The sequence below is a fragment of the Amphiura filiformis genome, chromosome 10 (genome assembly GCF_039555335.1).
Source record: "Amphiura filiformis chromosome 10, Afil_fr2py, whole genome shotgun sequence".
NCBI classification, from domain to species: domain Eukaryota; kingdom Metazoa; phylum Echinodermata; class Ophiuroidea; order Amphilepidida; family Amphiuridae; genus Amphiura; species Amphiura filiformis.
In genome coordinates, this window is record NC_092637.1 from 41,667,688 (window position 1) to 41,691,507 (window position 23,820).

Here is a 23,820-nt window from a genome sequence, read left to right on the forward strand (position 1 = left end):
TTCCTCCTTTACCACGGCCAGACATTGTTATCGGTTGTTTGTGCTTGTTTGCTGATCAAGAACAGAATGAACTTCCGACTGCACCTCGCGCTTCATAAACCAAGCTATTGCGGAAGTGAGTGAAAAACTTCACCTGTCGTAGAGGGCGAGTCGCAGAGGGCGAAACCCGATCTCAAGTGTGTCTTCGTAATATGTCCACTGAATTATAAACGAAACGAGAATTAATACTAACAGTAATACAAGTAATGCTAATGATAGATAAAAAAGAAGAAGAAGAAGAAGAAAAAAAGAAAAAAATCGTCGCAGATAAATTAAATTATGACATTTGGTTTGGCTTGTTCTTCGACTTACTTGCGTCTTATATACTAAGTACGCACTTTTTCATGCTCTATCTACATACATTGAATGATATTAACACTTACTAACAAATTGTAAAGAGCAGCGCCTACCCAAACTGAGGTGTTTCATACCCATCTTAATGTCAGATTTTGTGTCACCAACGATGTGCAATTAATTCTTTCACATATTTCACTCTATTCATCAAATTCATCTTCCAGTGTTTAAACGTTATACAATCTTTATATCAATAATATGTTTGTATTGGTCTACTGATTTTATATAGTTTTATTGAATATTTGAACTAGTTTTATTGAATAAAAGCAATGAAAGTCTTAACATATTTACAAACACAATAATCATATCTCTTTTTGGAACTTGTGGTGGCTCTGAAAAGAGCCGTTTGTTTTTATGCAAAGCACATTTACTTGGAGGTTGTATATTTGGTGACAGCCTTTGTGCCTTCGCTGACAGCGTGTTTGGCCAGCTCTCCAGGTAGAAGAAGGCGGACAGCGGTCTGTACCTCTCGGCTGCTGATCGTGGATTTCTTGTTGTAATTAGCTAGGCGAAGCTTCCCCGGCGATGCGCTCGAAGATGTCGTTGACGAAACTGTTCATGATGCTCATGGCACGGCTTGATATACCAGTGTCTGGATGAACCTGCTTCAACACCTTGTAGATGTAGATACCGTAGCTTTCCTTTCTGCGCCTACGTCTTTTACCAGCAACCCCGGCTGGGCGACCCCGAGCCTTTCCTGCTTTCTTCGCACCTTTACCACTTGCTTTGGGAGACATGTTTACGCACTAGAGTCAGACACTAGAATGATTGCGGAAGTTGCCGCGCGGTCGTATTTAGATCGACTCGTATGCAAATTAGGGATCAAAAACGGATCCTGCGTAAAGGGCGGCCTATTAATTTCCCGCTTGCCTGTGTGGGGCTGATTCATATAGAACGCTTTCAAACATTTCCCAAGTTATCATTATTATTGAATTAATTTATCACAAATCTATTTTGAAGAAGATAAAAAAAAAAAAAAAAAAAAAAAAAAAAAAAAAAAAAAAAAAAAAAAAAAAAGAAAACTGAACGCATGCAAATTTATTAACAAAATTGCCGCAAAAAAAAAAGAAAAGAGATACATTTTTCTCTCTCTCTCTTTTATTTTAAACCCGTTGTAGTTCCCATAGTGACAAAGAGTGATTTGGTGTGAATTTGGTGTAGATTTGAAGGCAAAGATCAAGGATCAAGGACGTAGGATCAAGATCAAGGATGCGAAGAAATAGCGTTTACATAAAATTGATATTTGCCAGGTTTAATCGAATGATTTGAGAATGCAGGCACATAGAGACAAAACCCCATAACTGTTGAACTTTGCGGACACAACACTGCGCCGAATGCACGGCGCAAGCTGATTGGTCGGTTTCCGGGCGAGTGCAATGTGGCAGGATCCGCCCGAAGTGGTATATAAGCAGATCGGCGGATGTGTTTCGCCATTCAGTTTGATCTGACCTAGCAAGCTATACAAATCTGTTAAACATGTCTGGACGTGGTAAAGGAGGAAAAGCAAGATCTAAGGCCAAGAGCCGATCTTCAAGCGCTGGACTGCAGTTTCCAGTCGGTCGTGTACACCGTTTCTTGCGCAAAGGCAACTATGCTGAGCGTGTGGGAGCTGGTGCCCCAGTTTATTTGGCTGCTGTGATGGAGTATCTGGCTGCTGAGATCCTGGAGTTGGCCGGTAATGCTGCCCGAGACAACAAGAAGACAAGAATCAACCCGCGTCACTTACAACTTGCCATCCGCAACGACGAAGAGTTGAACAAGCTACTCAGCGGTGTCACCATCGCACAAGGTGGTGTCCTCCCCATCAGGCTGTACTTCTACCGAAGAAGACCACCAAGGCGAAATAGACTTCTGTCATTTTCCCCCTAAACAAACAGCTCTTTTCAGAGCCACCAAAACTCCCCAAAAGAGAGATGATTGTGTTGTATACAAGATATAAATAAATATTAAGATAGTAAAAGTAAGGTCTTTAATACTATAAGTAATAACTAGTCTTTATAAATAAATAAACAAACATTACTATTATATTACACGCGTCACAGTATAAAGTTAATAATGCCTATCGGTATTGTGATTTTTGTATCTAGTGTTGTTTGAACATGACTGTATCATATAGCAATTTGTGTTCAGTATGAAGAAATCAAGTATTTGCCACATAGTTGTTGTCATTTTATTTACACTCTCCTTTTTACACATTCAGCGTCCGTCATTTTAGCTACTTACAATATTTTTTTTTTTTTTTTGAAGCTAAACACTTTCATTTCATTTTTTCCCCCTGTCCTAATAATTACATATTGTTTACATATTTATTGACATTCATTTAATCTACGTTTGTTTTTATTACTACCGTGCTTTCACACCTAAAGGACCATTATCTCATTTTGGAAAATGTGGTGGCTCTGAAAAGAGCCGTTTGTTTTGACACTGCGGTGACACAGGTTTACTTCTTCTTGGGTGCTGTCTTCTTTGTCTTCGTGGCAGTCTTCTTCTTAACAGGTGTTTTCTTTGCTGGCTTCTTTGTCGCTGCTTTCTTCGCTGGCTTTGCAGTCTTCTTTGGTGTGACTTTCTTAGCGGCTTTCTTTGTAGACTTCTTCTTCGTTGTCGTCTTCTTGACAGTCTTCTTTGTTGCTGCTGTCTTCTTTGCCTTTGCTGCCTCCTTCTTTGCCTTCAGCTTAGCTGCTTTCTTGACCTTCGCTGCCTCTCTTTTCTCCTTCTTCTTTTCGGCGGCTGCCTTCTTGCGTGCTGCTGCTTTAGCCTTAATCGCCTTTTCCTTTTCTGCGTCAGCTTTCTTGGTTCCCAGTTTGAAAGAACCACTGGCTCCCTGTCCTTTTACCTGGACCAGGCTGCCCTTGGTTACACAAGACTTCAAGGCTTTGTTGATGTGCGAGTTCAGCTTCTCAATGTCGCACTTGTAGTTTGCAGCGATGTATTTCTTGATGGCTGAAACAGACGACCCTTTCTTTTCTTTCAGAGCACCGACGGCGGCGACGACCATGTCAGGACATGGTGGATGAGCACAGGGCTTAGCGACCTTCTTGGTTTTCTGAGCAGTAGCCATGGTTGACGATATGAGTATCTTGCACGTTTTTTCAACTAGTGAAACAACAGTAATAAAGTACACGCTGTTGCGATGCGACTTCTATATCATCATTGCGGACGTGCGTGAAATCGCCGGATTCGTGATCTCGTGCAGCGCCATTTTTGGTGCATTTCCCCTAAGCTGTGCTTGATGTCAAACCAAAAATGCAATTTCTACACAAATAAACCTTTCAGATTACTTTCAAATGACGGATACGTTTAGAGATAAAATGTGCAATCTTATTTTACACTTTGCGACTATGCATCGGTTTATTTTCGCTAATGACAGAACGGATTGGTCGTGCATGTATTAAAATAACACCTATGTGACCCAACATTTTCATGATGTTTGCCCTGTCAAACAAAACTGTTACATACTCCCTTCACCATAATAAAAAACACGAGTTTATTCAACCAGAGGAACTTTAAATTGTTTTCAAATCCATGCGCTATGCTGCATTTAGAGTTCCCAAAGGAGATGGTATAAAACACAACATGTATCTCCCCATCATCCCATCCGACAACTATTCTAGTATGGAACTTTTGATTTTATAAGCACAACATTGACATGTGTGTACTTTCAGAAATGTAATAGGCCTAGTATAATAAGTGATTTTTCAAATTCCATGCCGTCTTACCGCCATGTTCTACCATATTGCTATATTTATCTGTATTATTCGTTTGTTTATTTGTTTACTTGATTTTCTATTTTTCTATTTACTCTATTTTTCTATTTACTTTATGTCTATTACTTTACTAACACATTGTCATCTCTCTTTTTTGAAGTTGTGGTGGCTCTGAAAAGAGCCGTTTGATTTTTGAAGAGTTTTTCCGCTTATGCGCGCTCTCCACGGATGCGGCGTGCCAGCTGGATGTCTTTCGGCATGATGGTCACACGCTTGGCATGGATTGCACACAGGTTGGTATCTTCAAAGAGGCCAACCAAGTATGCTTCGCTTGCCTCCTGCAGGGCCATGACGGCAGAACTCTGGAAGCGCAGCTCCGTCTTGAAGTCTTGGGCGATTTCACGGACCAGCCGCTGGAACGGTAGCTTGCGGATGAGGAGCTCGGTGCTCTTCTGGTAGCGACGGATCTCACGAAGCGCCACTGTACCTGGCCTGTAACGATGTGGTTTCTTCACACCGCCGGTTGCTGGTGCTGATTTGCGAGCTGCCTTGGTGGCAAGCTGCTTGCGTGGAGCCTTTCCTCCAGTAGATTTACGTGCGGTTTGCTTTGTACGAGCCATGATTTCGTTTCAACGTATCAATGAATATTGAATAAAGTTCAGCGTAAACGAGACCCTTTATATACCGGTCGGTTTCCGGGCGAAGAGTTTGCACCTCTTCGGTCATTGGTGGGTTCACCGCGGTTCCTGATTGGACGACAGAATCGATCATCTGATTGGACAACGAGCCGCGCAGCATGCATGCACGATAGATTTGGCATTGCTATTTTATATTTTCGATAAACATGGCAGATATTTAGGCACAATTCAATATTCATGACAGAAATTAGCAAAGTTTACACCGACTTTGTGTCAACATTATTGTAAACATGATAAGTACTCAAATGTGTAAAACAATTCATCAAAGTCGCCATCTATCATATGTTCATTTCATAATTATATAACAGCCAGCACTTTATTTTTTATTAAAGAATATAATGTGCAGCAAATATAAGGATAACACAACTAGCTTATTATTTTGTCGGTTTCTGTTTCTTATCTTATGTTATGTTCAATTATTACTCTGTATTCAGTTAACTATCTATCTATTTATTAACGAATTCATTTATTTATATATTTACTTAGTTAATAAGACACAATTTCATTTCTCTTTTTGGAAGTAATGGTGGCTCTGAAAAGAGCCGTTTGTTTTTAGGGAAGCGGTAGTTTCTTGAGTTTAACCGCCGAATCCGTACAAGGTACGCCCTTGGCGTTTCAGAGCGTAGACGACGTCCATTGCTGTGACCGTCTTTCTCTTGGCATGCTCGCAATATGTAACTGCATCACGGATGACATTCTCGAGGAAGACTTTCAACACACCACGGGTCTCTTCATAGATAAGACCAGAGATACGTTTCACACCACCTCGACGGGCCAAACGGCGGATAGCTGGTTTGGTGATACCCTGGATGTTATCACGCAAGACCTTGCGGTGACGTTTGGCGCCACCTTTTCCAAGTCCCTTTCCTCCTTTACCACGGCCAGACATTGTTATCGGTTGTTTGTGCTTGTTTGCTGATCAAGAACAGAATGAACTTCCGACTGCACCTCGCGCTTCATAAACCAAGCTATTGCGGACGTGAGTGAAAAACTTCACCTGTCGTAGAGGGCGAGTCGCAGAGGGCGAAACCCGATCTCAAGTGTGTCTTCGTAATATGTCCACTGAATTATAAACGAAACGAGAATTAATACTAACAGTAATACAAGTAATGCTAATGATAGATAAAAAAAAAGAAAAGAAGAAGAAGAAGAAGAAGAAGAAGAAAAAAATCGTCGCAGATAAATTAAATTATGACATTTGGTTTGGCTTGTTCTTCGACTTACTTGCGTCTTATATACTAAGTACGCACTTTTTCATGCTATCTACATACATTGAATGATATTAACACTTACTAACAAATTGTAAAGAGCAGCGCCTACCCAAACTGAGGTGTTTCATACCCATCTTAATGTCAGATTTTGTGTCACCAACGATGTGCAATTAATTCTTTCACATATTTCACTCTATTCATCAAATTCATCTTCCAGTGTTTAAACGTTATACAATCTTTATATCAATAATATGTTTGTATTGGTCTACTGATTTTATATAGTTTTATTGAATATTTGAACTAGTTTTATTGAATAAAAGCAATGAAAGTCTTAACATATTTACAACACAATAATCATATCTCTTTTTGGAACTTGTGGTGGCTCTGAAAAGAGCCGTTTGTTTTTATGCAAAGCACATTTACTTGGAGGTTGTATATTTGGTGACAGCCTTTGTGCCTTCGCTGACAGCGTGTTTGGCCAGCTCTCCAGGTAGAAGAAGGCGGACAGCGGTCTGTACCTCTCGGCTGCTGATCGTGGATTTCTTGTTGTAATTAGCTAGGCGAAGCTTCCCCGGCGATGCGCTCGAAGATGTCGTTGACGAAACTGTTCATGATGCTCATGGCACGGCTTGATATACCAGTGTCTGGATGAACCTGCTTCAACACCTTGTAGATGTAGATACCGTAGCTTTCCTTTCTGCCTACGTCTTTTACCAGCAACCCCGGCTGGGCGACCCCGAGCCTTTCCTGCTTTCTTCGCACCTTTACCACTTGCTTTGGGAGACATGTTTACGCACTAGAGTCAGACACTAGAATGATTGCGGAAGTTGCCGCGCGGTCGTATTTATATCGACTCGTATGCAAATTAGGGATCAAAACGGATCCTGCGTAAAGGGCGGCCTATTAATTTCCCGCTTGCCTGTGTGGGGCTGATTCATATAGAACGCTTTCAAACATTTCCCAAGTTATCATTATTATTGAATTAATTTATCACAAATCTATTTTGAAGAAGATACAAAAAAAAAAAAAAAAAAAAAAAAAAAAAAAAAAAAAAAAAAAAAAAAAAAAAAAAAAAAAAAAAAAAAAAAAAAAAGAAAACTGAACGCATGCAAATTTATTAACAAAATTGCCGCAATAAAAAAAAGAAAAGAGATACATTTTTTCTCTCTCTCTCTTTTATTTTAAACCCGTTGTAGTTCCCATAGTGACAAAGAGTGATTTGGTGTGAATTTGGTGTAGATTTGAAGGCAAAGATCAAGGATCAAGGACGTAGGATCAAGATCAAGGATGCGAAGAAATAGCGTTTACATAAAATTGATATTTGCCAGGTTTAATCGAATGATTTGAGAATGCAGGCACATAGAGACAAAACCCCATAACTGTTGAACTTTGCGGACACAACACTGCGCCGAATGCACGGCGCAAGCTGATTGGTCGATTTCCGGGCGAGTGCAATGTGGCAGGATCCGCCCGAAGTGGTATATAAGCAGATCGGCGGATGTGTTTCGCCATTCAGTTTGATCTGACCTAGCAAGCTATACAAATCTGTTAAACATGTCTGGACGTGGTAAAGGAGGAAAAGCAAGATCTAAGGCCAAGAGCCGATCTTCAAAACTGGACTGCAGTTTCCAGTCGGTCGTGTACACCGTTTCTTGCGCAAAGGCAACTATGCTGAGCGTGTGGGAGCTGGTGCCCCAGTTTATTTGGCTGCTGTGATGGAGTATCTGGCTGCTGAGATCCTGGAGTTGGCCGGTAATGCTGCCCGAGACAACAAGAAGACAAGAATCAACCCGCGTCACTTACAACTTGCCATCCGCAACGACGAAGAGTTGAACAAGCTACTCAGCGGTGTCACCATCGCACAAGGTGGTGTCCTCCCGAACATCCAGGCTGTACTTCTACCGAAGAAGACCACCAAGGCGAAATAGACTTCTGTCATTTTCCCCATAAACAAACAGCTCTTTTCAGAGCCACCAAAACTCCCAAAAAGAGATGATTGTGTTGTATACAAGATATAAATAAATATTAAGATAGTAAAAGTAAGGTCTTTAATACTATAAGTAATAACTAGTCTTTATAAATAAATAAACAAACATTACTATTATATTACACGCGTCACAGTATAAAGTTAATAATGCCTATCGGTATTGTGATTTTTGTATCTAGTGTTGTTTGAACATGACTGTATCATATAGCAATTTGTGTTCAGTATGAAGAAATCAAGTATTTGCCACATAGTTGTTGTCATTTTATTTACACTCTCCTTTTTACACATTCAGCGTCCGTCATTTTAGCTACTTACAATATTTTGCAAGACGAATGAAGCTAAACACTTTCATTTCATTTTTCCCCCTGTCCTAATAATTACATATTGTTTACATATTGACTGACATTCATTTAATCTACGTTTGTTTTTATTACTACAGTGCTTTGACACTTAAAGGACCATTATCTCATTTTGGAAAATGTGGTGGCTCTGAAAAGAGCCGTTTGTTTTTTGACACTGCGGTGACACAGGTTTACTTCTTCTTGGGTGCTGTCTTCTTTGTCTTCGTGGCAGTCTTCTTCTTAACAGGTGTTTTCTTTGCTGGCTTCTTTGTCGCTGCTTTCTTCGCTGGCTTTGCAGTCTTCTTTGGTGTGACTTTCTTAGCGGCTTTCTTTGTAGACTTCTTCTTCGTTGTCGTCTTCTTGACAGTCTTCTTTGTTGCTGCTGTCTTCTTTGCCTTTGTGCTGCCTCCTTCTTTGCCTTCAGCTTAGCTGCTTTCTTGACCTTCGCTGCCTCTCTTTTCTCCTTCTTCTTTTCGGCGGCTGCCTTCTTGCGTGCTGCTGCTTTAGCCTTAATCGCCTTTTCCTTTTCTGCGTCAGCTTTCTTGGTTCCCAGTTTGAAAGAACCACTGGCTCCCTGTCCTTTTACCTGGACCAGGCTGCCCTTGGTTACACAAGACTTCAAGGCTTTGTTGATGTGCGAGTTCAGCTTCTCAATGTCGCACTTGTAGTTTGCAGCGATGTATTTCTTGATGGCTGAAACAGACGACCCTTTCTTTTCTTTCAGAGCACCGACGGCGGCGACGACCATGTCAGGACATGGTGGATGAGCACAGGGCTTAGCGACCTTCTTGGTTTTCTGAGCAGTAGCCATGGTTGACGATATGAGTATCTTGCACGTTTTTCAACTAGTGAAACAACAGTAATAAAGTACACGCTGTTGCGATGCGACTTCTATATCATCATTGCGGACGTGCGTGAAATCGCCGGATTCGTGATCTCGTGCAGCGCCATTTTTGGTGCATTTCCCCAAGAGCTGTGCTTGATGTCAAGCAAAAAAATGCAATTTCTACACAAATAAACCTTTCAGATTACTTTCAAATGACGGATACGTTTAGAGATAAATGTGCACAATCTTATTTTACACTTTGCGACTATGCATCGGTTTATTTTCGCTAATGACAGAACGGATTGGTCGTGCATGTATTAAAATAACACCTATGTGACCCAACATTTTCATGATGTTTGCCCTGTCAAACAAAACTGTTACATACTCCCTTCACCATAATAAAAAACACGAGTTTATTCAACCAGAGGAACTTTAAATTGTTTTCAAATCCATGCGCTATGCTGCATTTAGAGTTCCCAAAGGAGATGGTATAAAACACAACATGTATCTCCCCATCATCCCATCCGACAACTATTCTAGTATGGAACTTTTGATTTTATAAGCACAACATTGACATGTGTGTACTTTCAGAAATGTAATAGGCCTAGTATAATAAGTGATTTTTCAAATTCCATGCCGTCTTACCGCCATGTTCTACCATATTGCTATATTTATCTGTATTATTCGTTTGTTTATTTGTTTACTTGATTTTCTATTTTTCTATTTACTCTATTTTTCTATTTACTTTATGTCTATTACTTTACTAACACATTGTCATCTCTCTTTTTTGAAGTTGTGGTGGCTCTGAAAAGAGCCGTTTGAATTTTGAAGAGTTTTTCCGCTTATGCGCGCTCTCCACGGATGCGGCGTGCCAGCTGGATGTCTTTCGGCATGATGGTCACACGCTTGGCATGGATTGCACACAGGTTGGTATCTTCAAAGAGGCCAACCAAGTATGCTTCGCTTGCCTCCTGCAGGGCCATGACGGCAGAACTCTGGAAGCGCAGCTCCGTCTTGAAGTCTTGGGCGATTTCACGGACCAGCCGCTGGAACGGTAGCTTGCGGATGAGGAGCTCGGTGCTCTTCTGGTAGCGACGGATCTCACGAAGCGCCACTGTACCTGGCCTGTAACGATGTGGTTTCTTCACACCGCCGGTTGCTGGTGCTGATTTGCGAGCTGCCTTGGTGGCAAGCTGCTTGCGTGGAGCCTTTCCTCCAGTAGATTTACGTGCGGTTTGCTTTGTACGAGCCATGATTTCGTTTCAACGTATCAATGAATATTGAATAAAGTTCAGCGTAAACGAGACCCTTTATATACCGGTCGGTTTCCGGGCGAAGAGTTTGCACCTCTTCGGTCATTGGTGGGTTCACCGCGGTTCCTGATTGGACGACAGAATCGATCATCTGATTGGACAACGAGCCGCGCAGCATGCATGCACGATAGATTTGGCATTGCTATTTTATATTTTCGATAAACATGGCAGATATTTAGGCACAATTCAATATTCATGACAGAAATTAGCAAAGTTTACACCGACTTTGTGTCAACATTATTGTAAACATGATAAGTACTCAAATGTGTAAAACAATTCATCAAAGTCGCCATCTATCATATGTTCATTTCATAATTATATAACAGCCAGCACTTTATTTTTTATTAAAGAATATAATGTGCAGCAAATATAAGGATAACACAACTAGCTTATTATTTTGTCGGTTTCTGTTTCTTATCTTATGTTATGTTCAATTATTACTCTGTATTCAGTTAACTATCTATCTATTTATTAACGAATTCATTTATTTATATATTTACTTAGTTAATAAGACACAATTTCATTTCTCTTTTTGGAAGTAATGGTGGCTCTGAAAAGAGCCGTTTGTTTTAGGGAAGCGGTAGTTTCTTGAGTTTAACCGCCGAATCCGTACAAGGTACGCCCTTGGCGTTTCAGAGCGTAGACGACGTCCATTGCTGTGACCGTCTTTCTCTTGGCATGCTCGCAATATGTAACTGCATCACGGATGACATTCTCGAGGAAGACTTTCAACACACCACGGGTCTCTTCATAGATAAGACCAGAGAGACGTTTCACACCACCTCGACGGGCCAAACGGCGGATAGCTGGTTTGGTGATACCCTGGATGTTATCACGCAAGACCTTGCGATGACGATTGGCGCCACCTTTTCCAAGTCCCTTTCCTCCTTTACCACGGCCAGACATTGTTATCGGTTGTTTGTGCTTGTTTGCTGATCAAGAACAGAATGAACTTCCGACTGCACCTCGCGCTTCATAAACCAAGCTATTGCGGACGTGAGTGAAAAACTTCACCTGTCGTAGAGGGCGAGTCGCAGAGGGCGAAACCCGATCTCAAGTGTGTCTTCGTAATATGTCCACTGAATTATAAACGAAACGAGAATTAATACTAACAGTAATACAAGTAATGCTAATGATAGATAAAAAAAAAAAAGAAGAAGAAGAAGAAGAAGAAGAAGAGAAAAAAATCGTCGCAGATAAATTAAATTATGACATTTGGTTTGGCTTGTTCTTCGACTTACTTGCGTCTTATATACTAAGTACGCACTTTTTCATGCTCTATCTACATACATTGAATGATATTAACACTTACTAACAAATTGTAAAGAGCAGCGCCTACCCAAACTGAGGTGTTTCATACCCATCTTAATGTCAGATTTTGTGTCACCAACGATGTGCAATTAATTCTTTCACATATTTCACTCTATTCATCAAATTCATCTTCCAGTGTTTAAACGTTATACAATCTTTATATCAATAATATGTTTGTATTGGTCTACTGATTTTATATAGTTTTATTGAATATTTGAACTAGTTTTATTGAATAAAAGCAATGAAAGAGTGATCACGCGTATGAGGGCGGTATAACAAGTCCATTTTATTTTACGGCATGGTGACTTTGTCATTTTTGTAAAAGTAGACACGGTAGTCTATTGACCCAGTCGCTTAAAACGTATTAAAATCGTAATACTGGTTGCTATAGTCTTCAACATTCAAGAAAATAATGTGTTATTAAAAAAAATAGTCTGGCCTGAAGATAAATAGTAACACATAATTGACAAAAGTTGTTAAGAAATACGTGTATAAACTGAAGGGACTTAATATTAACAACATTTTTCAACTTGAAAGGGATATACTCTTATTTGAGTATGAAGCGAAAAATATATATTATATTGACAATCGAATTTTATCCTCCTGTCGTTTACATTGCATACAATTAATGATATTTGCATGATATAGCCTACTTAATTATAATTATCCTCATGCATGATTGATATACTTAATTATAATTATCCGGTATGCTTTGTCTTCGTGATGAATCAGTTAGTGCTATAATACGCCTAATAATTATAATAGGCCTACGTTTGGAAGATGCGTGATATACATGTAGCATGACAAGACTTGTTTTATAATAAACCGACAATATTAAAAGTGGGGCCATATGGTATGTATAATATTGAAATAGGCTTAAGGAATTGGAGCTAATTGGACAACAACGTTTGTATGGTGTTTATGTGGAGCCATCAGACACACCAAATTGTATTCTGAATACGAAGAATAGCCTTCTGATCAAATCATTTAGATTTTTTTGAAATTCGCGATATGACAAACTGTAGGCCTTGCGCCTATGCCAATTAGTCTTCAGAAATATACCAACAGTAATTAAACATCGCATCGACGCGACAAACCAATCAGGCGAGGCCTAATGATGTGGTTGGTAAACTGAAATATCTTGGTTGCCTTATTTTTACCACATGTAATAATACGCTATTCTCTGTATATCTGTCTGTCTCCCGGTCTGTCTGTGACTGCCAATTAATGTGAGGCCGTATCGTACGTGGCTCAAACTCGGTGGATGGGTGTAGTTCTGTCATGGCAAGAAGAAGTTTATGTTAAAGGCCGCTCGATTCAAATATCTGGAAAACACATTAAGTTGGGAGCGAGCCCGGGGAGCTGTGTAAAGTTTGGGGTGAGAGGTTAACATTGACTTGATTATATTTGAAGCCTACTTAATGTATTGGGTTGTCCTTGTAAGTTTGCCTGGTCAACTGGATGGATTTTTAAGTCATCCGACGGATTCCGACCCCGGGGCAGGTCAAATAACTAAAAACTGTCATATGGGCATGAAACTAGGTCGCACGGTGCTCAATCACGGTGGGTGGGTGGGTGTAGTTAGTTAAGTTCTGTCCTGGCAAGAAGAAGTTTATGTTTGCGAAGTCATCTGACCCCGGGCCCCCTCCCAGGGGTCATCTCAGGTCAAATTACTAAAAAGTGTCGTATGGGTATGGGTATGAAACTTGGTAGGTACAGTCAACATTTAAAGCCAAAATTTCAAAAGGTCATTTTGGGGTCATCCGAGATCAACCACGGGTCATCTGAGGTCAAATTAGTAAAAATTGTCGTATGAGCATGGAACTGGGTGGTTAGGCCCTACAGTCAACATTTAGAGCCAAATTTCTGGAAGGTCATTTTGGGGTCACCAGGGTCTCTGAGATCTGTAAAAACTGTCATATTAGATCTATATTGGGCGTGAAACTTAGTGGGTACAGCACCATCAGCCAGGTAATCGCGCCCGCCCGGTCGAAAACCGCCAAATATGGCTAACCGTCTAGTAGGCCTAATGATTAATATTATCATACCGCATGCAGTTGATAATAACACTGTATGCCGCCTAGTGTCTAGCAGATCGCTTGTTTACAAAGTTGTAGGCCTACTCATTGGGTTTCAGTTGGGTTCTTTGTAGAACCAAAAAGGTTGTGTAGCAAGAAAAAGGTTCTTTGTAGAACCTTAAGCTTGAAGAACCTTTAAAGAATCTTAAGGGTTCTTGGTAGAACAGAAAAAAGGTTTTTTATCCAAGAAAATGATTTTTTAGTACCAAAAATGGTTAACACTACGTTTTACCTTAACTTAACTTTGTGATGAGTCCATGAATGAATGAATTAGAATGTTCCCAGGCCTATTTAAATCTTGAAGGATCTTTATAGAACCTTTTAAGGTTCTTTTTAGAACCTCAACCTTATTACTGCTTAGGGTTCTAAATACAGGAATACAGGACAAAAAAAGGTTCTAAGTAGCACCTTTTTTTCTGAGAGTGTAGACCCAGTGTTCACGTCACAGCATGCATTTTAAGTGTTCAATTGCGGTAGGCCTACCACTCTGGTCTAAGTTCACTATTATGATTTATTGGTCTTTTGGTGTCAAGTTAATAGCCAATCTTAAAGGGGCACTTCGTAATCACTGGCATCATCCCCCACCCGTCTTGCTCAGTCCACAAAACTATAATTTTAAACCATCAGTCATAGTTTTTGGATACTGGGACTAGGGCATAATATACACATTCGTATAATTGTCTATATAAGCATGGTACACAGCATGCTACATAATTAATACCATCTCTACTGAGATAGCACATGTAGGGGTGTGTATAGCATGCTATCTACAGTAGATAGCACTGATGAGGGTTTGTTTTGGTGGTACGGTATACAATGGTCTCAACTTTTTTGGAGTAAGTATATAAAGCATATCAGATATATTCACGCTAACAACAAACACCCACACATCCCACACATGTAGGCCTATACCTGCAGACCCCCACGTTCATCAACTAGGCCTATATCTTCAATGTAGGGCCTAATTAGCTTTTGATTTTGAGCGCAGAATTCAGAAAAATAGAGTTTGAGCTCACTTTACATTATTTGGCACCCATGGCGACTTTGTCATTTTGGTAAATGTAGACATGATGACTTCCCTATTTTTGTAAAAGTAGCCACGGTAGTCTATCAATCAAGTCTAAACAAAATACTATTTTAAAAGTGTCGTATTTTGCACAAAAAAAACAAAACATAAAAAGACAAAAAAAAAAAAAACAGAAATAATAAAACAAAAAACAACAAAAAGCTTGCTGCTCGCCATGACATAGCCTACGAGTCTTTTTGTTTTTTTGCATGCAGGGTAGGCAGAGTCAAAGGCGTGCTTGATTGCTTCTTTCTTTATTAGGCCTATAAACACATTTGGAGAGTAATTTTTACAAAAATCTAAGACAGTAGCGCACTTTTCGTCTTTCAGTTCAAAACGACGATTGCTTGTGACAACAGTCAAAGGTCAGCTCATCCAGCACCCCCGTTTCCTGTTTCATTGTTATGCAAATAGCGATCGATCAGCGTGGTGACTTTGCCTGTTTGGCATTAGTTTCCATGGACATTTCAAAAGACACCATAGCGTCCGTCACTATCGATATCCGTGGTGACTTTATGATTTTTGATTTTTCTTCTGTGGAGACTTTGTCGGTTTGGTAAAAGTTTCCATGGAAAGTACCGTGGCGACTTCCTACTTTTTGCTCTATTGCACTCGCCCGGAAATCGACCAATCAGCTTGCGCCGTGCATGCATTCGGCGCAGTGTTGTGTCCGCAAATTTCAACAGTTATGGGGTTTTTGTCTTTATGTGCCTGCATTCTCAAATCCTTCGATTAAACCTTGCAAACATCAATTTATGTAAACGCCATTACTTCGCATCCTTGATCTTTGCTCCTACGTCCTTGATCCGTGATTTTTTAATTCAAATCTACAGTCCAATTCACACCAAATACTCTTTTTTACTATGGGAACTACAACGGGTTGCACTTTTGAAGCAAATAGTCTACTCTACGTAGACCCCTTTTTAAGAAACCGTATTCAGTTATTCAACAAAGTTGGCCCATAAATAAGGCTAGTATAGCGTAAGGTTATTTTCACTACTTTAGGATTTCATTTTATCCTTGTATGCTTCCTCTAAATTCTAACAATCAATGACGTCATGACATTTCGTATACAACTATTACATGATGGATTCAGGATTCCCGACAGTTGAAAGTAGTCCGGTTAGTGCGTAGAACGATATTCTTCAAATTTGGAATTGGAAGTTGTTCTTCGCTACAACATGTACAATGAGCTGCAGCTGATAGGAAAGAAGGAAACATATTTCACCAATTTTTTGGGTAGCAAACCACAAGAAATTCGCACATCGATGGAGAAGATCCCAGCCAGACAAAGCAAAATCAGGTCAGTTTTAGTTTTAAAAACTCCTAATGATACTAGGCCTAGATATAAATATTCTTCCTGTTAGAAATCACATTAGCCATTGTAGGCTACAACCGGTCGGGCAATCGGTGTACAATCTTCACAGGTGAATCAACCAAATTCGTTTTTGTAAATAGAGGAATTTTGACACTAAGCGCCCTACCCCACATTTATATGATGACTAAGTCTTCTGTGTCGAGTCATATTTGGACTCAAATAATTGAGTCAAAAAGCAAAAAGCTGCCACACATTAGGAATAGTATAATCGTGGGATATCTCAGGACTGAAGGGGTGTCACTGTTACCCCATCCATGTGCAGGAATTTTCTCAGGAGGGAGGGAGGGAGGGAGACAGACAGACAGACATGCATGCAGGCAGGAGGGAGGGGAAAGATCAAGATGTCTCAAACTTTTTTGTTGATATTATTGGCTGGAATTCAATAACAGCCAGACCTATGGAAATCAGTGGCGTAGATTTCTTTTTGACATGGGGGGGGGGGGGGGTTCTTGAAGTAGTGAATTCAGCCCCTTTTGGTGACCCCTTTTCCTGGTGACATAATAAGTTTATGGCACGCAGAAATTTTTGCCATTTTGAAACTTAACTGTTGAAATATGGTGCAAAAATGGAAAAAAATTGCACTTTTCAGGCTAAAGCTAAAATTGGCCATATGAGGTTAATTTATTCAGAAACAGGCATCAACATGGGGGGGTGATTATATGGACCAGCCCCCCCCCCTGGCAAAATATCCCCTCTTGGATTTACGCCTATGATGGAAATAGGCCTATAATTATCTTCTCTGACTTGTTTTTTTAGTATGTATGTACACTGCAGATTGAGTTAGCTCAATCGATGGTGTGAGAAAGGTTGCGGGTTCAAAGGCTTGTGGTGGTTCCATACGGCCTCGTGGAAAATTGAGAAGTGCTCAGCGACAACCTGTAAAGTGTGATTATGGATCAACGTCTAGGCATTGTGCCTTGGATCAATGTCTAGACTTTGTGCAGTGGCGTACCGTGGCTGCCCCGACCCCGGGGGCTGAAGAAAATTCAATTTTGCCGCCCCTTCCTCAACAGCCCCCCCCCCAAAAAAAAAGGTTTCAGGCGCAAAAGCAGCAGCACATTTTGATGTATAGTACCATTTTTTCAAAATCTTTTATACGTTCTCAATTTTTTCCGCCCTTTCTTATTTACTAATTCTCTTTGCCGCGCCCTTCGTTTTTGCCGCCCCTTCTTTTTCCGCCCCTTCATTTTACCCCGGGGGCAGCCCCCAAAAAATATGTGTATAATACAGCCCGAATACATGACCAAATCTTCTATTTGGAATGAAGCTTTGTGAACAGACAAATCCCACAGGGAAATTAATTGCCAACAAACAGCCCATGTGATCCCCCAATCAGATATGGTGCCCCATCATGCATGGTCGTTACCGCCCTTGGTGCCACCCCATAGGATGACTCAGATACACCACTACATGCACAAACATTATGCAATCTGTATGTTTCTGATGGTGTAAAAATCTTTTCTGAAGTAAGTTGGTGTCCACGATAAAGCTAGCTATGCCCTTTATTAACAAACATTTGTTCAAAGCATAATCATTAGCATAAATTACTGACCCATCATATTTACTATCATGTGGTAGGCCAACCTTTTGGGCTCAGCATTCAGAAGCTAACATCTCCACCGAAGAAAGTACAGCTCCCTCAGCAGCTTTCCCCCTCTATCAAACTATCATCAAAAGACCCTTCATGGAACCCCAAATAACTTCCTGTCACCAAAAGTGTCACCAAAAGACCCCTTCTTTCAAAATTCTTCAGAAATAGAGCTAAGTAAATAAAGATGGGTCTTTTGAGGAGAGCAAGAGCAATCACTCTCTACTGCTCTCCTTAAATCTGATATGAGTGATTTTTAGCTCTCCTTAGGGGTGGTGCAATAATTATGTGTACCCCGGGACCGGTGGTGAATTCTCAAAATGGTCTGCCAAAATCGCTTGTCGGGCCCCCCCTTCGACCTGCCAAAAAATGCTTGCGCCCCCTTTTGGCCTGCCAAAAATCTTTGCCCTCTCCTCTATAATTCACCACCCCGGGGGTACACATAATTATTGCACCACCCCTTAGTTGACCTTGAAGGCTCCAGAAGAGCAACAATTTAAATGCTCTCCTGCCTGCTAATTTCAAAAGACAGACCCTGAGGGGGCAGGATAATTTGAAACCGGCTATTTATGTTTTATTTAATACACACACCCAACCCACCCTCACACAAGGGGTGTAAATTTTAAATGGAGTCACAGTCACCCATTCAGGTAACCTATTAAATTTAAATGGATTTATAATAAAATCACTGCAACAGTAAATTCAAAAACACAAAATCTTCATTGATCATAAATCAGGTCCTTATTTGAATTTGACATCTCCAGCGAACATTTTGAAATTAACAATGTAACACTCACTGAGAATTTCACACTCAATGAGAATGTATGACTGACTCACTGACTGACTCACTCACTCAATCAATCAATCAATCAATCAATCAATCAATCAATCAATCAATCAATCAATCACTCAATCAATCAATCACTCACTCACTCACTCACTCACTCAATCACTCACTCACTCACGCAATCACTCACTCACTCACTCACTCACTCACTCACTCACTCACTCACTCACTCAATCAATCAATCACTCACTCGATCACTCACTCACTCACTCACTCAATCAATCAATCAATCACTCACTCACTCAATCAATCAATCACTCACTCACTCGATCACTCACTCAATCAATCACTCAATCAATCACTCACTCACTCACTCTCAATCAATCACTCACTCACTCTCAATCAATCACTCACTCACTCAATCACTCACTCAATCACTCACTCAATCACTCTATCACTCACTCACTCACTCAATCACTCACTCACTCACTCACTCATTCACTCACTCACTCACTCACTCACTCACTCAATCACTCACTCAATCACTCACTCACTCACTCACCCACTCACTCACTCACTCACTCACTCACTCACTCACTCACTCACTCAATCACTCACACACACCCCCACTCACTCACTCACTCACTCACTCACTCACTCACTCACTCACTCACTCACTCACTCACTCACTCACTCACTCACTCACTCACTCACTCACTAGTGACTCACTGACTGACTAGACTGACTGGGATGGGGAGTACAGCCGCCACCACCACCTTTTTAAATAGTACTGAACTGATTTGAATGAGATAACCTCTCACCAAAAACAATTTACATTCTACCCTCATCCCTTCCTTGTTTTCAACCATGAAACAGGAAACTAAGAATCAATTGTGAAGGGCCTTATAGATCTGCCTTTGTTGCCAACATGTAGCAAATGTCTGTCCCACTTGGCACTTGTAGGTCATGTCTTTGTCTACACATAAATTGTGTCTTTGTCTCTGCACTGTTTTGTATTGTATTTTGTTACTACTTTTCAGGGTGGCCAAAGTCTTCTCCAGCTTTGCTCTTTTTTTGGCAATCCAATCGGTTATTCCTTCATGTAATTTTACACGAAATTAGGGTTAGGGTTAAGGTATGTATAATATATATTTTTATTGCGTGGTAAATAAATACACTGAAACTGAAACTGGTACCCATTTGTGACTCTGTAAGACTTTTTTTCCACCAACACCTTTTTAAATAGTTCGGAACTGTTTTGAGATAACCTCTCACCAAATGACCCAATTAACTTTGTACTCATAATTGAAATTTAAATATTAATGTGTGCAATATACAGATATGGGCCAAAAATTGTCCTGATCTCACAGTGTGTAGCTGGCTGTCAGTGTGTAGCTGTGTGTAACATACATTTTTTGGTTATTCCTGTAATTTTACATGAAATTAGGGTTAGGGTTATGATTATGATTAGGGTTAGGGTTAGAGTTAGGATTAGCACGAAATAATTACATGAAGGACAGACCCACTTTTTTGAAATTCTCACACAATGTCCCTCTTTGGGTGCAACAAATCTCCAATTTTCAATCAACCCCATGCAGTCACTTCCAAATTCAATCTTCCCATCTCCAAAGTAGCATAAAAATAAATAAATAAATAAATAAATGTAGATATTTATATAGCCCTTTATGCCGTAAACAGCCTCAAAGTGCTTTACATTTATTCCGCCATCATTAGAATATGTCGGAACCACGTTTGCAGCCTACAAGTGGCGCAGGGTCCATCAGTACAACGACTGTGACTACCCCTAACAGCTTCCCATTGCACCTGGGTGGGTGAGGCAAGCGAGGTAAGCGCCTTGCCCAAGGCGCAACACGGTGGTGGGACGGGAATCGAACCCACGCACGCCGAGCAAGCTCTCAGATTATGAGTCCAAGGTCAGAACCACTGAGCCACCGTGCCCTGTGCATAGGCCTAGTGGTGGGCCAGCAACAACAAACATTGTTTGCTGGCTTTTGGCAACATGTAGTTAGGAACTGCATGGGCAGAAACTTATTCCTTAGCGGTTTAAAGCATTTCTTGCACCATTATATATTGCAACACAATGTGTCTTCTGTAGTTTCCACACAGCCACACAGAGAGTGCCATGTTCAGAGGTTTTATCCTATTTGTGGAAGTATTAAAATTTCTTGCACCATATAATTGGAACACATCTATGACATCTGACTTCTATATGTTTTTGCATACAAATCTGACAAAGGACCAAATTTGGCAATTTTAACCTTTTTAAGCCCAAAACACAATGTGGTGCTGAAATAACAATGTTGTGCTTAAAAATGTCTAATATTACTATTTTATTTTTATTATGATTTTAGGGTCTATGCTCCCCAATGGAAAAAATTGAGAGGGCATGTCATCCATGGGGGGGATGGGGCCCTATAGGGATGGGGGTACTTGAATTATTTTTGTCAGAGGTCTGATGCTAGAGCTTCAATTGTACTACCCCAATTCTAATGGCTATACTTTCAAAATGGATGAATTTTTGCTTTATAAATATTTCATTTTCTTTCATCAAAACATGTGCCACCACTCGGCACATATTTAAAACACATTCACATATTTTGGTACAAGAACAGGCCCAGAAAAAATATGAGTACTTCTCATGAATATCATGAAGCCATATTGACTACAAAAGTAACAATGTCTCCCACCATTTAACCATTTCTAATCTCTTTCTTTATTTGTGGAATAAAATAAGATTTCACTCACAATGATGTAAAATGCCAAAATTTCACTCCTAAAAATTTTGCCTTTCAGCAACAGTGGTAATTTTCAACAATTTTCAACAAACCATTCTTTCACAAGTTCAAAAATACTTAGTTATTGTTGTTGTTGTTGTTGTTGTTGTTGTTGTTGTTGTTGTTGTTGTTGTTGTTGTTGTTGTTGTTGTTGTTGTTGTTGTTGTTATTGTTGTTATTGTTGTTATAAATATTATTCAATCTTTATTTAAAAACAAAACAAACAGAAGGCAGAAGGAACTTAAAAACTCGGGTCACAAGTTGGAAACACAACTTTGGGTTTGACTAAACAACATCAAATATACTACACGTTAAACATGGCACAATACAATAAAAAAAAAGCTGGATGCACTGTGCAGCAGTGGCATAGCCAAGGGTGCAGGATGGAAGCTTCCCCCTGTGAGAAGTTAAATGAACACTGGTCATGTGGAAAGATACATACTCCACTTCAAACCTTCAATACGCAAGCTACACCATAGAAATTGATTCAATTGGAAAAAACTTCTTGATCCTGCAGAAGACTTCCTCATTTGCTGACAATCTTCTGTCTTCTGCAAAACATATTAAATCTCCTGCATTTGCAGCCGGGGATCTTCTGCATTTACAGCCATCTGGCTAAAAAATCAAAACAAAATCAATTATCTGCTGTCCTGTCCTTTTGCAAAAAGAAAAAAAGTCCGGGGGAAAAAAGGTTGAGTAGCCTTGGAAAGGCATTTCTAAGGGTCTCAAAAAGCTAACATCAACTTTTTGGGGCGCTGATCACACGCTATAGGGCTGCTACACTTAGCTTTTTTTACACTTTGCAGAAATCTTCTGCATTTACATATATTCCAATGTTGGCTGCTCGACTGCATGTCAGTCATCTGATGGTTATTGGACCATGTAAACATGCCAAAAATGTGATATACAGCTCGGCCTATAATATGCACAGTGGTGAGAAGCCTGTCCTGTGAAAATAAACTAAAACATAAATTGGATAAATTGAACCCATATTCGTCGAGCTATGAGTTTAAAAATATTGCACGTGACATAGCCGACTCAAATATTTTATAACTCACCAAGACCAATGAATATTGGACATAAAGCATCCAATTTTTTTAGATCCAATATTTGGATCTAAACAATGTAAATTACTGTGTGTATTTTGTGACTTCAACTGGGATAAATTATGCAGAATCAACAAATATAATTATTTATAGGTTACTAAATTATTTTGTAATTTTGTGATTAAAATACATACAGTGTTGTGAAGATGATACACATGTTGGCAGTTGTGTACTGCCATATCACACAATAAGCTCTTTCATTTAAAATACACCCTACTCATGTGGAAGTTTTTGCAAATGTATTCCACACATGGAGTACGACGGATGAATTTCAAATGGAATTACAACTCGTAGCACATTAAAGGAGTATTTCGTGATCTCAGCATCTTCTTTTTATGACATTTTTCAGTAGATATCCATGACAAAAAGCTTATTATCAAATTTTCAGTTGATTCCCGATTTTGCGTTTGCGAGTTATTCATGATTATGTGTATTGCACTGCTCCATAGACAATGCGTTGTAATTTCGTTCTGGTGCACCAGAACAAAATTAAAATTTCACGATATCTTTGCTAAACGAATTAATCTGCAAGAAATATTTTGTACATAAACATTATGTAGCAAGAGGTTTCCAGTGATATAAAAATCTCAACTTTTTTTGAGAAAAGTGGGGGGAGATGATGCTGTGGATCATGAAATGCCCTTTTAAGCAAATTTCATACACCCTTTGAGACAGATTTTTCCTAAATCTTCCACCCCAAATCTTGCACAGGGGGAGTGTGTATTTTCAATGGAATGGAATAGCACAATAGGAGAGTTGCACATGAATAGAAGACAGTTGAATAAGCCCAATCGGCATTGGAAGTTTGCAATGCATTGTAGGACAGTTTTTGCAGTTTTGGGACACTTTGTCCTTTGACCTTTCAGAAAATTCAGAAATATTGGGTTTTTGTACGTACAAAATATAATCTAAAATGTATTACAATATTTAAAACAAATATGAAAAATATTAGTATTTTATAAATTAATTATTTGGTATTTTTAATGATCAAAATTATGACAATAATAAGAAAATTAATAATAATTACGTCAATTTTCCCGATATGTCAGAGGTCAAAGTGTCCCAAAACTGCTCTCAAAAAGCGGAAGTTAGATTGGCGATTGGGCTTATTGATTATGATACATGTTGGGAACAAGCCTTGAAATAAGCAGACTGGAACCAGGAGCAATTTGTTTTGAACATTGATCCTGGTTCACTGGGATTTTACAAGAACCAGGAGCAATTTCTGAAGAAACAGG

The 23,820-nt window shown here is 39.7% G+C and overlaps 5 protein-coding genes and 4 pseudogenes across 5 annotated transcripts; 2 read left to right on the forward strand and 7 right to left on the reverse strand.

Annotated features, from left to right (window-relative positions):
- Positions 1-709: 709 nt before the first annotated feature.
- Positions 710-1,172, reverse strand: LOC140162276 (late histone H2B.2.1-like; annotated as a pseudogene).
- Positions 1,173-1,770: 598 nt separating this feature from the next.
- On the forward strand, positions 1,771-2,240 carry LOC140162277 (histone H2A-like; annotated as a pseudogene).
- Positions 2,241-2,815: 575 nt separating this feature from the next.
- LOC140161884 (uncharacterized) lies at positions 2,816-3,451 on the reverse strand. The gene has a single exon (XM_072185180.1). It carries the CDS (start codon positions 3,449-3,451, stop codon positions 2,834-2,836), a length of 618 nt encoding a protein of 205 aa, XP_072041281.1. The 3' UTR covers positions 2,816-2,833.
- An 823-nt stretch (positions 3,452-4,274) lies between these two features.
- LOC140162278 (histone H3, embryonic) lies at positions 4,275-4,802 on the reverse strand. The gene has a single exon (XM_072185519.1). The coding sequence runs from the start codon at positions 4,715-4,717 to the stop codon at positions 4,307-4,309; it is 411 nt and encodes a 136-aa protein (XP_072041620.1). The 5' UTR covers positions 4,718-4,802; the 3' UTR covers positions 4,275-4,306.
- A 144-nt stretch (positions 4,803-4,946) lies between these two features.
- LOC140162279 (histone H4) lies at positions 4,947-5,756 on the reverse strand. Its single transcript, XM_072185521.1, has one exon. The coding sequence runs from the start codon at positions 5,682-5,684 to the stop codon at positions 5,373-5,375; it is 312 nt and encodes a 103-aa protein (XP_072041622.1). The 5' UTR covers positions 5,685-5,756; the 3' UTR covers positions 4,947-5,372.
- Positions 5,757-6,106: 350 nt separating this feature from the next.
- Positions 6,107-6,838, reverse strand: LOC140162280 (late histone H2B.2.1-like; annotated as a pseudogene).
- A 347-nt stretch (positions 6,839-7,185) lies between these two features.
- On the forward strand, positions 7,186-7,971 carry LOC140162281 (histone H2A-like; annotated as a pseudogene).
- Positions 7,972-9,351: 1,380 nt separating this feature from the next.
- On the reverse strand, positions 9,352-11,032 carry LOC140162282 (histone H3, embryonic). The gene has a single exon (XM_072185522.1). It carries the CDS (start codon positions 10,411-10,413, stop codon positions 10,003-10,005), a length of 411 nt encoding a protein of 136 aa, XP_072041623.1. The 5' UTR covers positions 10,414-11,032; the 3' UTR covers positions 9,352-10,002.
- A 35-nt stretch (positions 11,033-11,067) lies between these two features.
- Positions 11,068-11,379, reverse strand: LOC140161885 (histone H4-like). Its single transcript, XM_072185181.1, has one exon. It carries the CDS (start codon positions 11,377-11,379, stop codon positions 11,068-11,070), a length of 312 nt encoding a protein of 103 aa, XP_072041282.1.
- Positions 11,380-23,820: the final 12,441 nt, after the last annotated feature.

Excerpts from the sequence above, each read along its gene's own strand:
- LOC140162279 (XM_072185521.1), bottom strand. The coding sequence starts at position 5,684 with ATGTCTGGCCGTGGTAAAGGAGGAAAGGGACTTGGAAAAGGTGGCGCC.
- LOC140162282 (XM_072185522.1), bottom strand. The coding sequence starts at position 10,413 with ATGGCTCGTACAAAGCAAACCGCACGTAAATCTACTGGAGGAAAGGCT.
- LOC140161885 (XM_072185181.1), bottom strand. The coding sequence starts at position 11,379 with ATGTCTGGCCGTGGTAAAGGAGGAAAGGGACTTGGAAAAGGTGGCGCC.
- LOC140162278 (XM_072185519.1), bottom strand. The coding sequence starts at position 4,717 with ATGGCTCGTACAAAGCAAACCGCACGTAAATCTACTGGAGGAAAGGCT.
- LOC140161884 (XM_072185180.1), bottom strand. The coding sequence starts at position 3,451 with ATGGCTACTGCTCAGAAAACCAAGAAGGTCGCTAAGCCCTGTGCTCAT.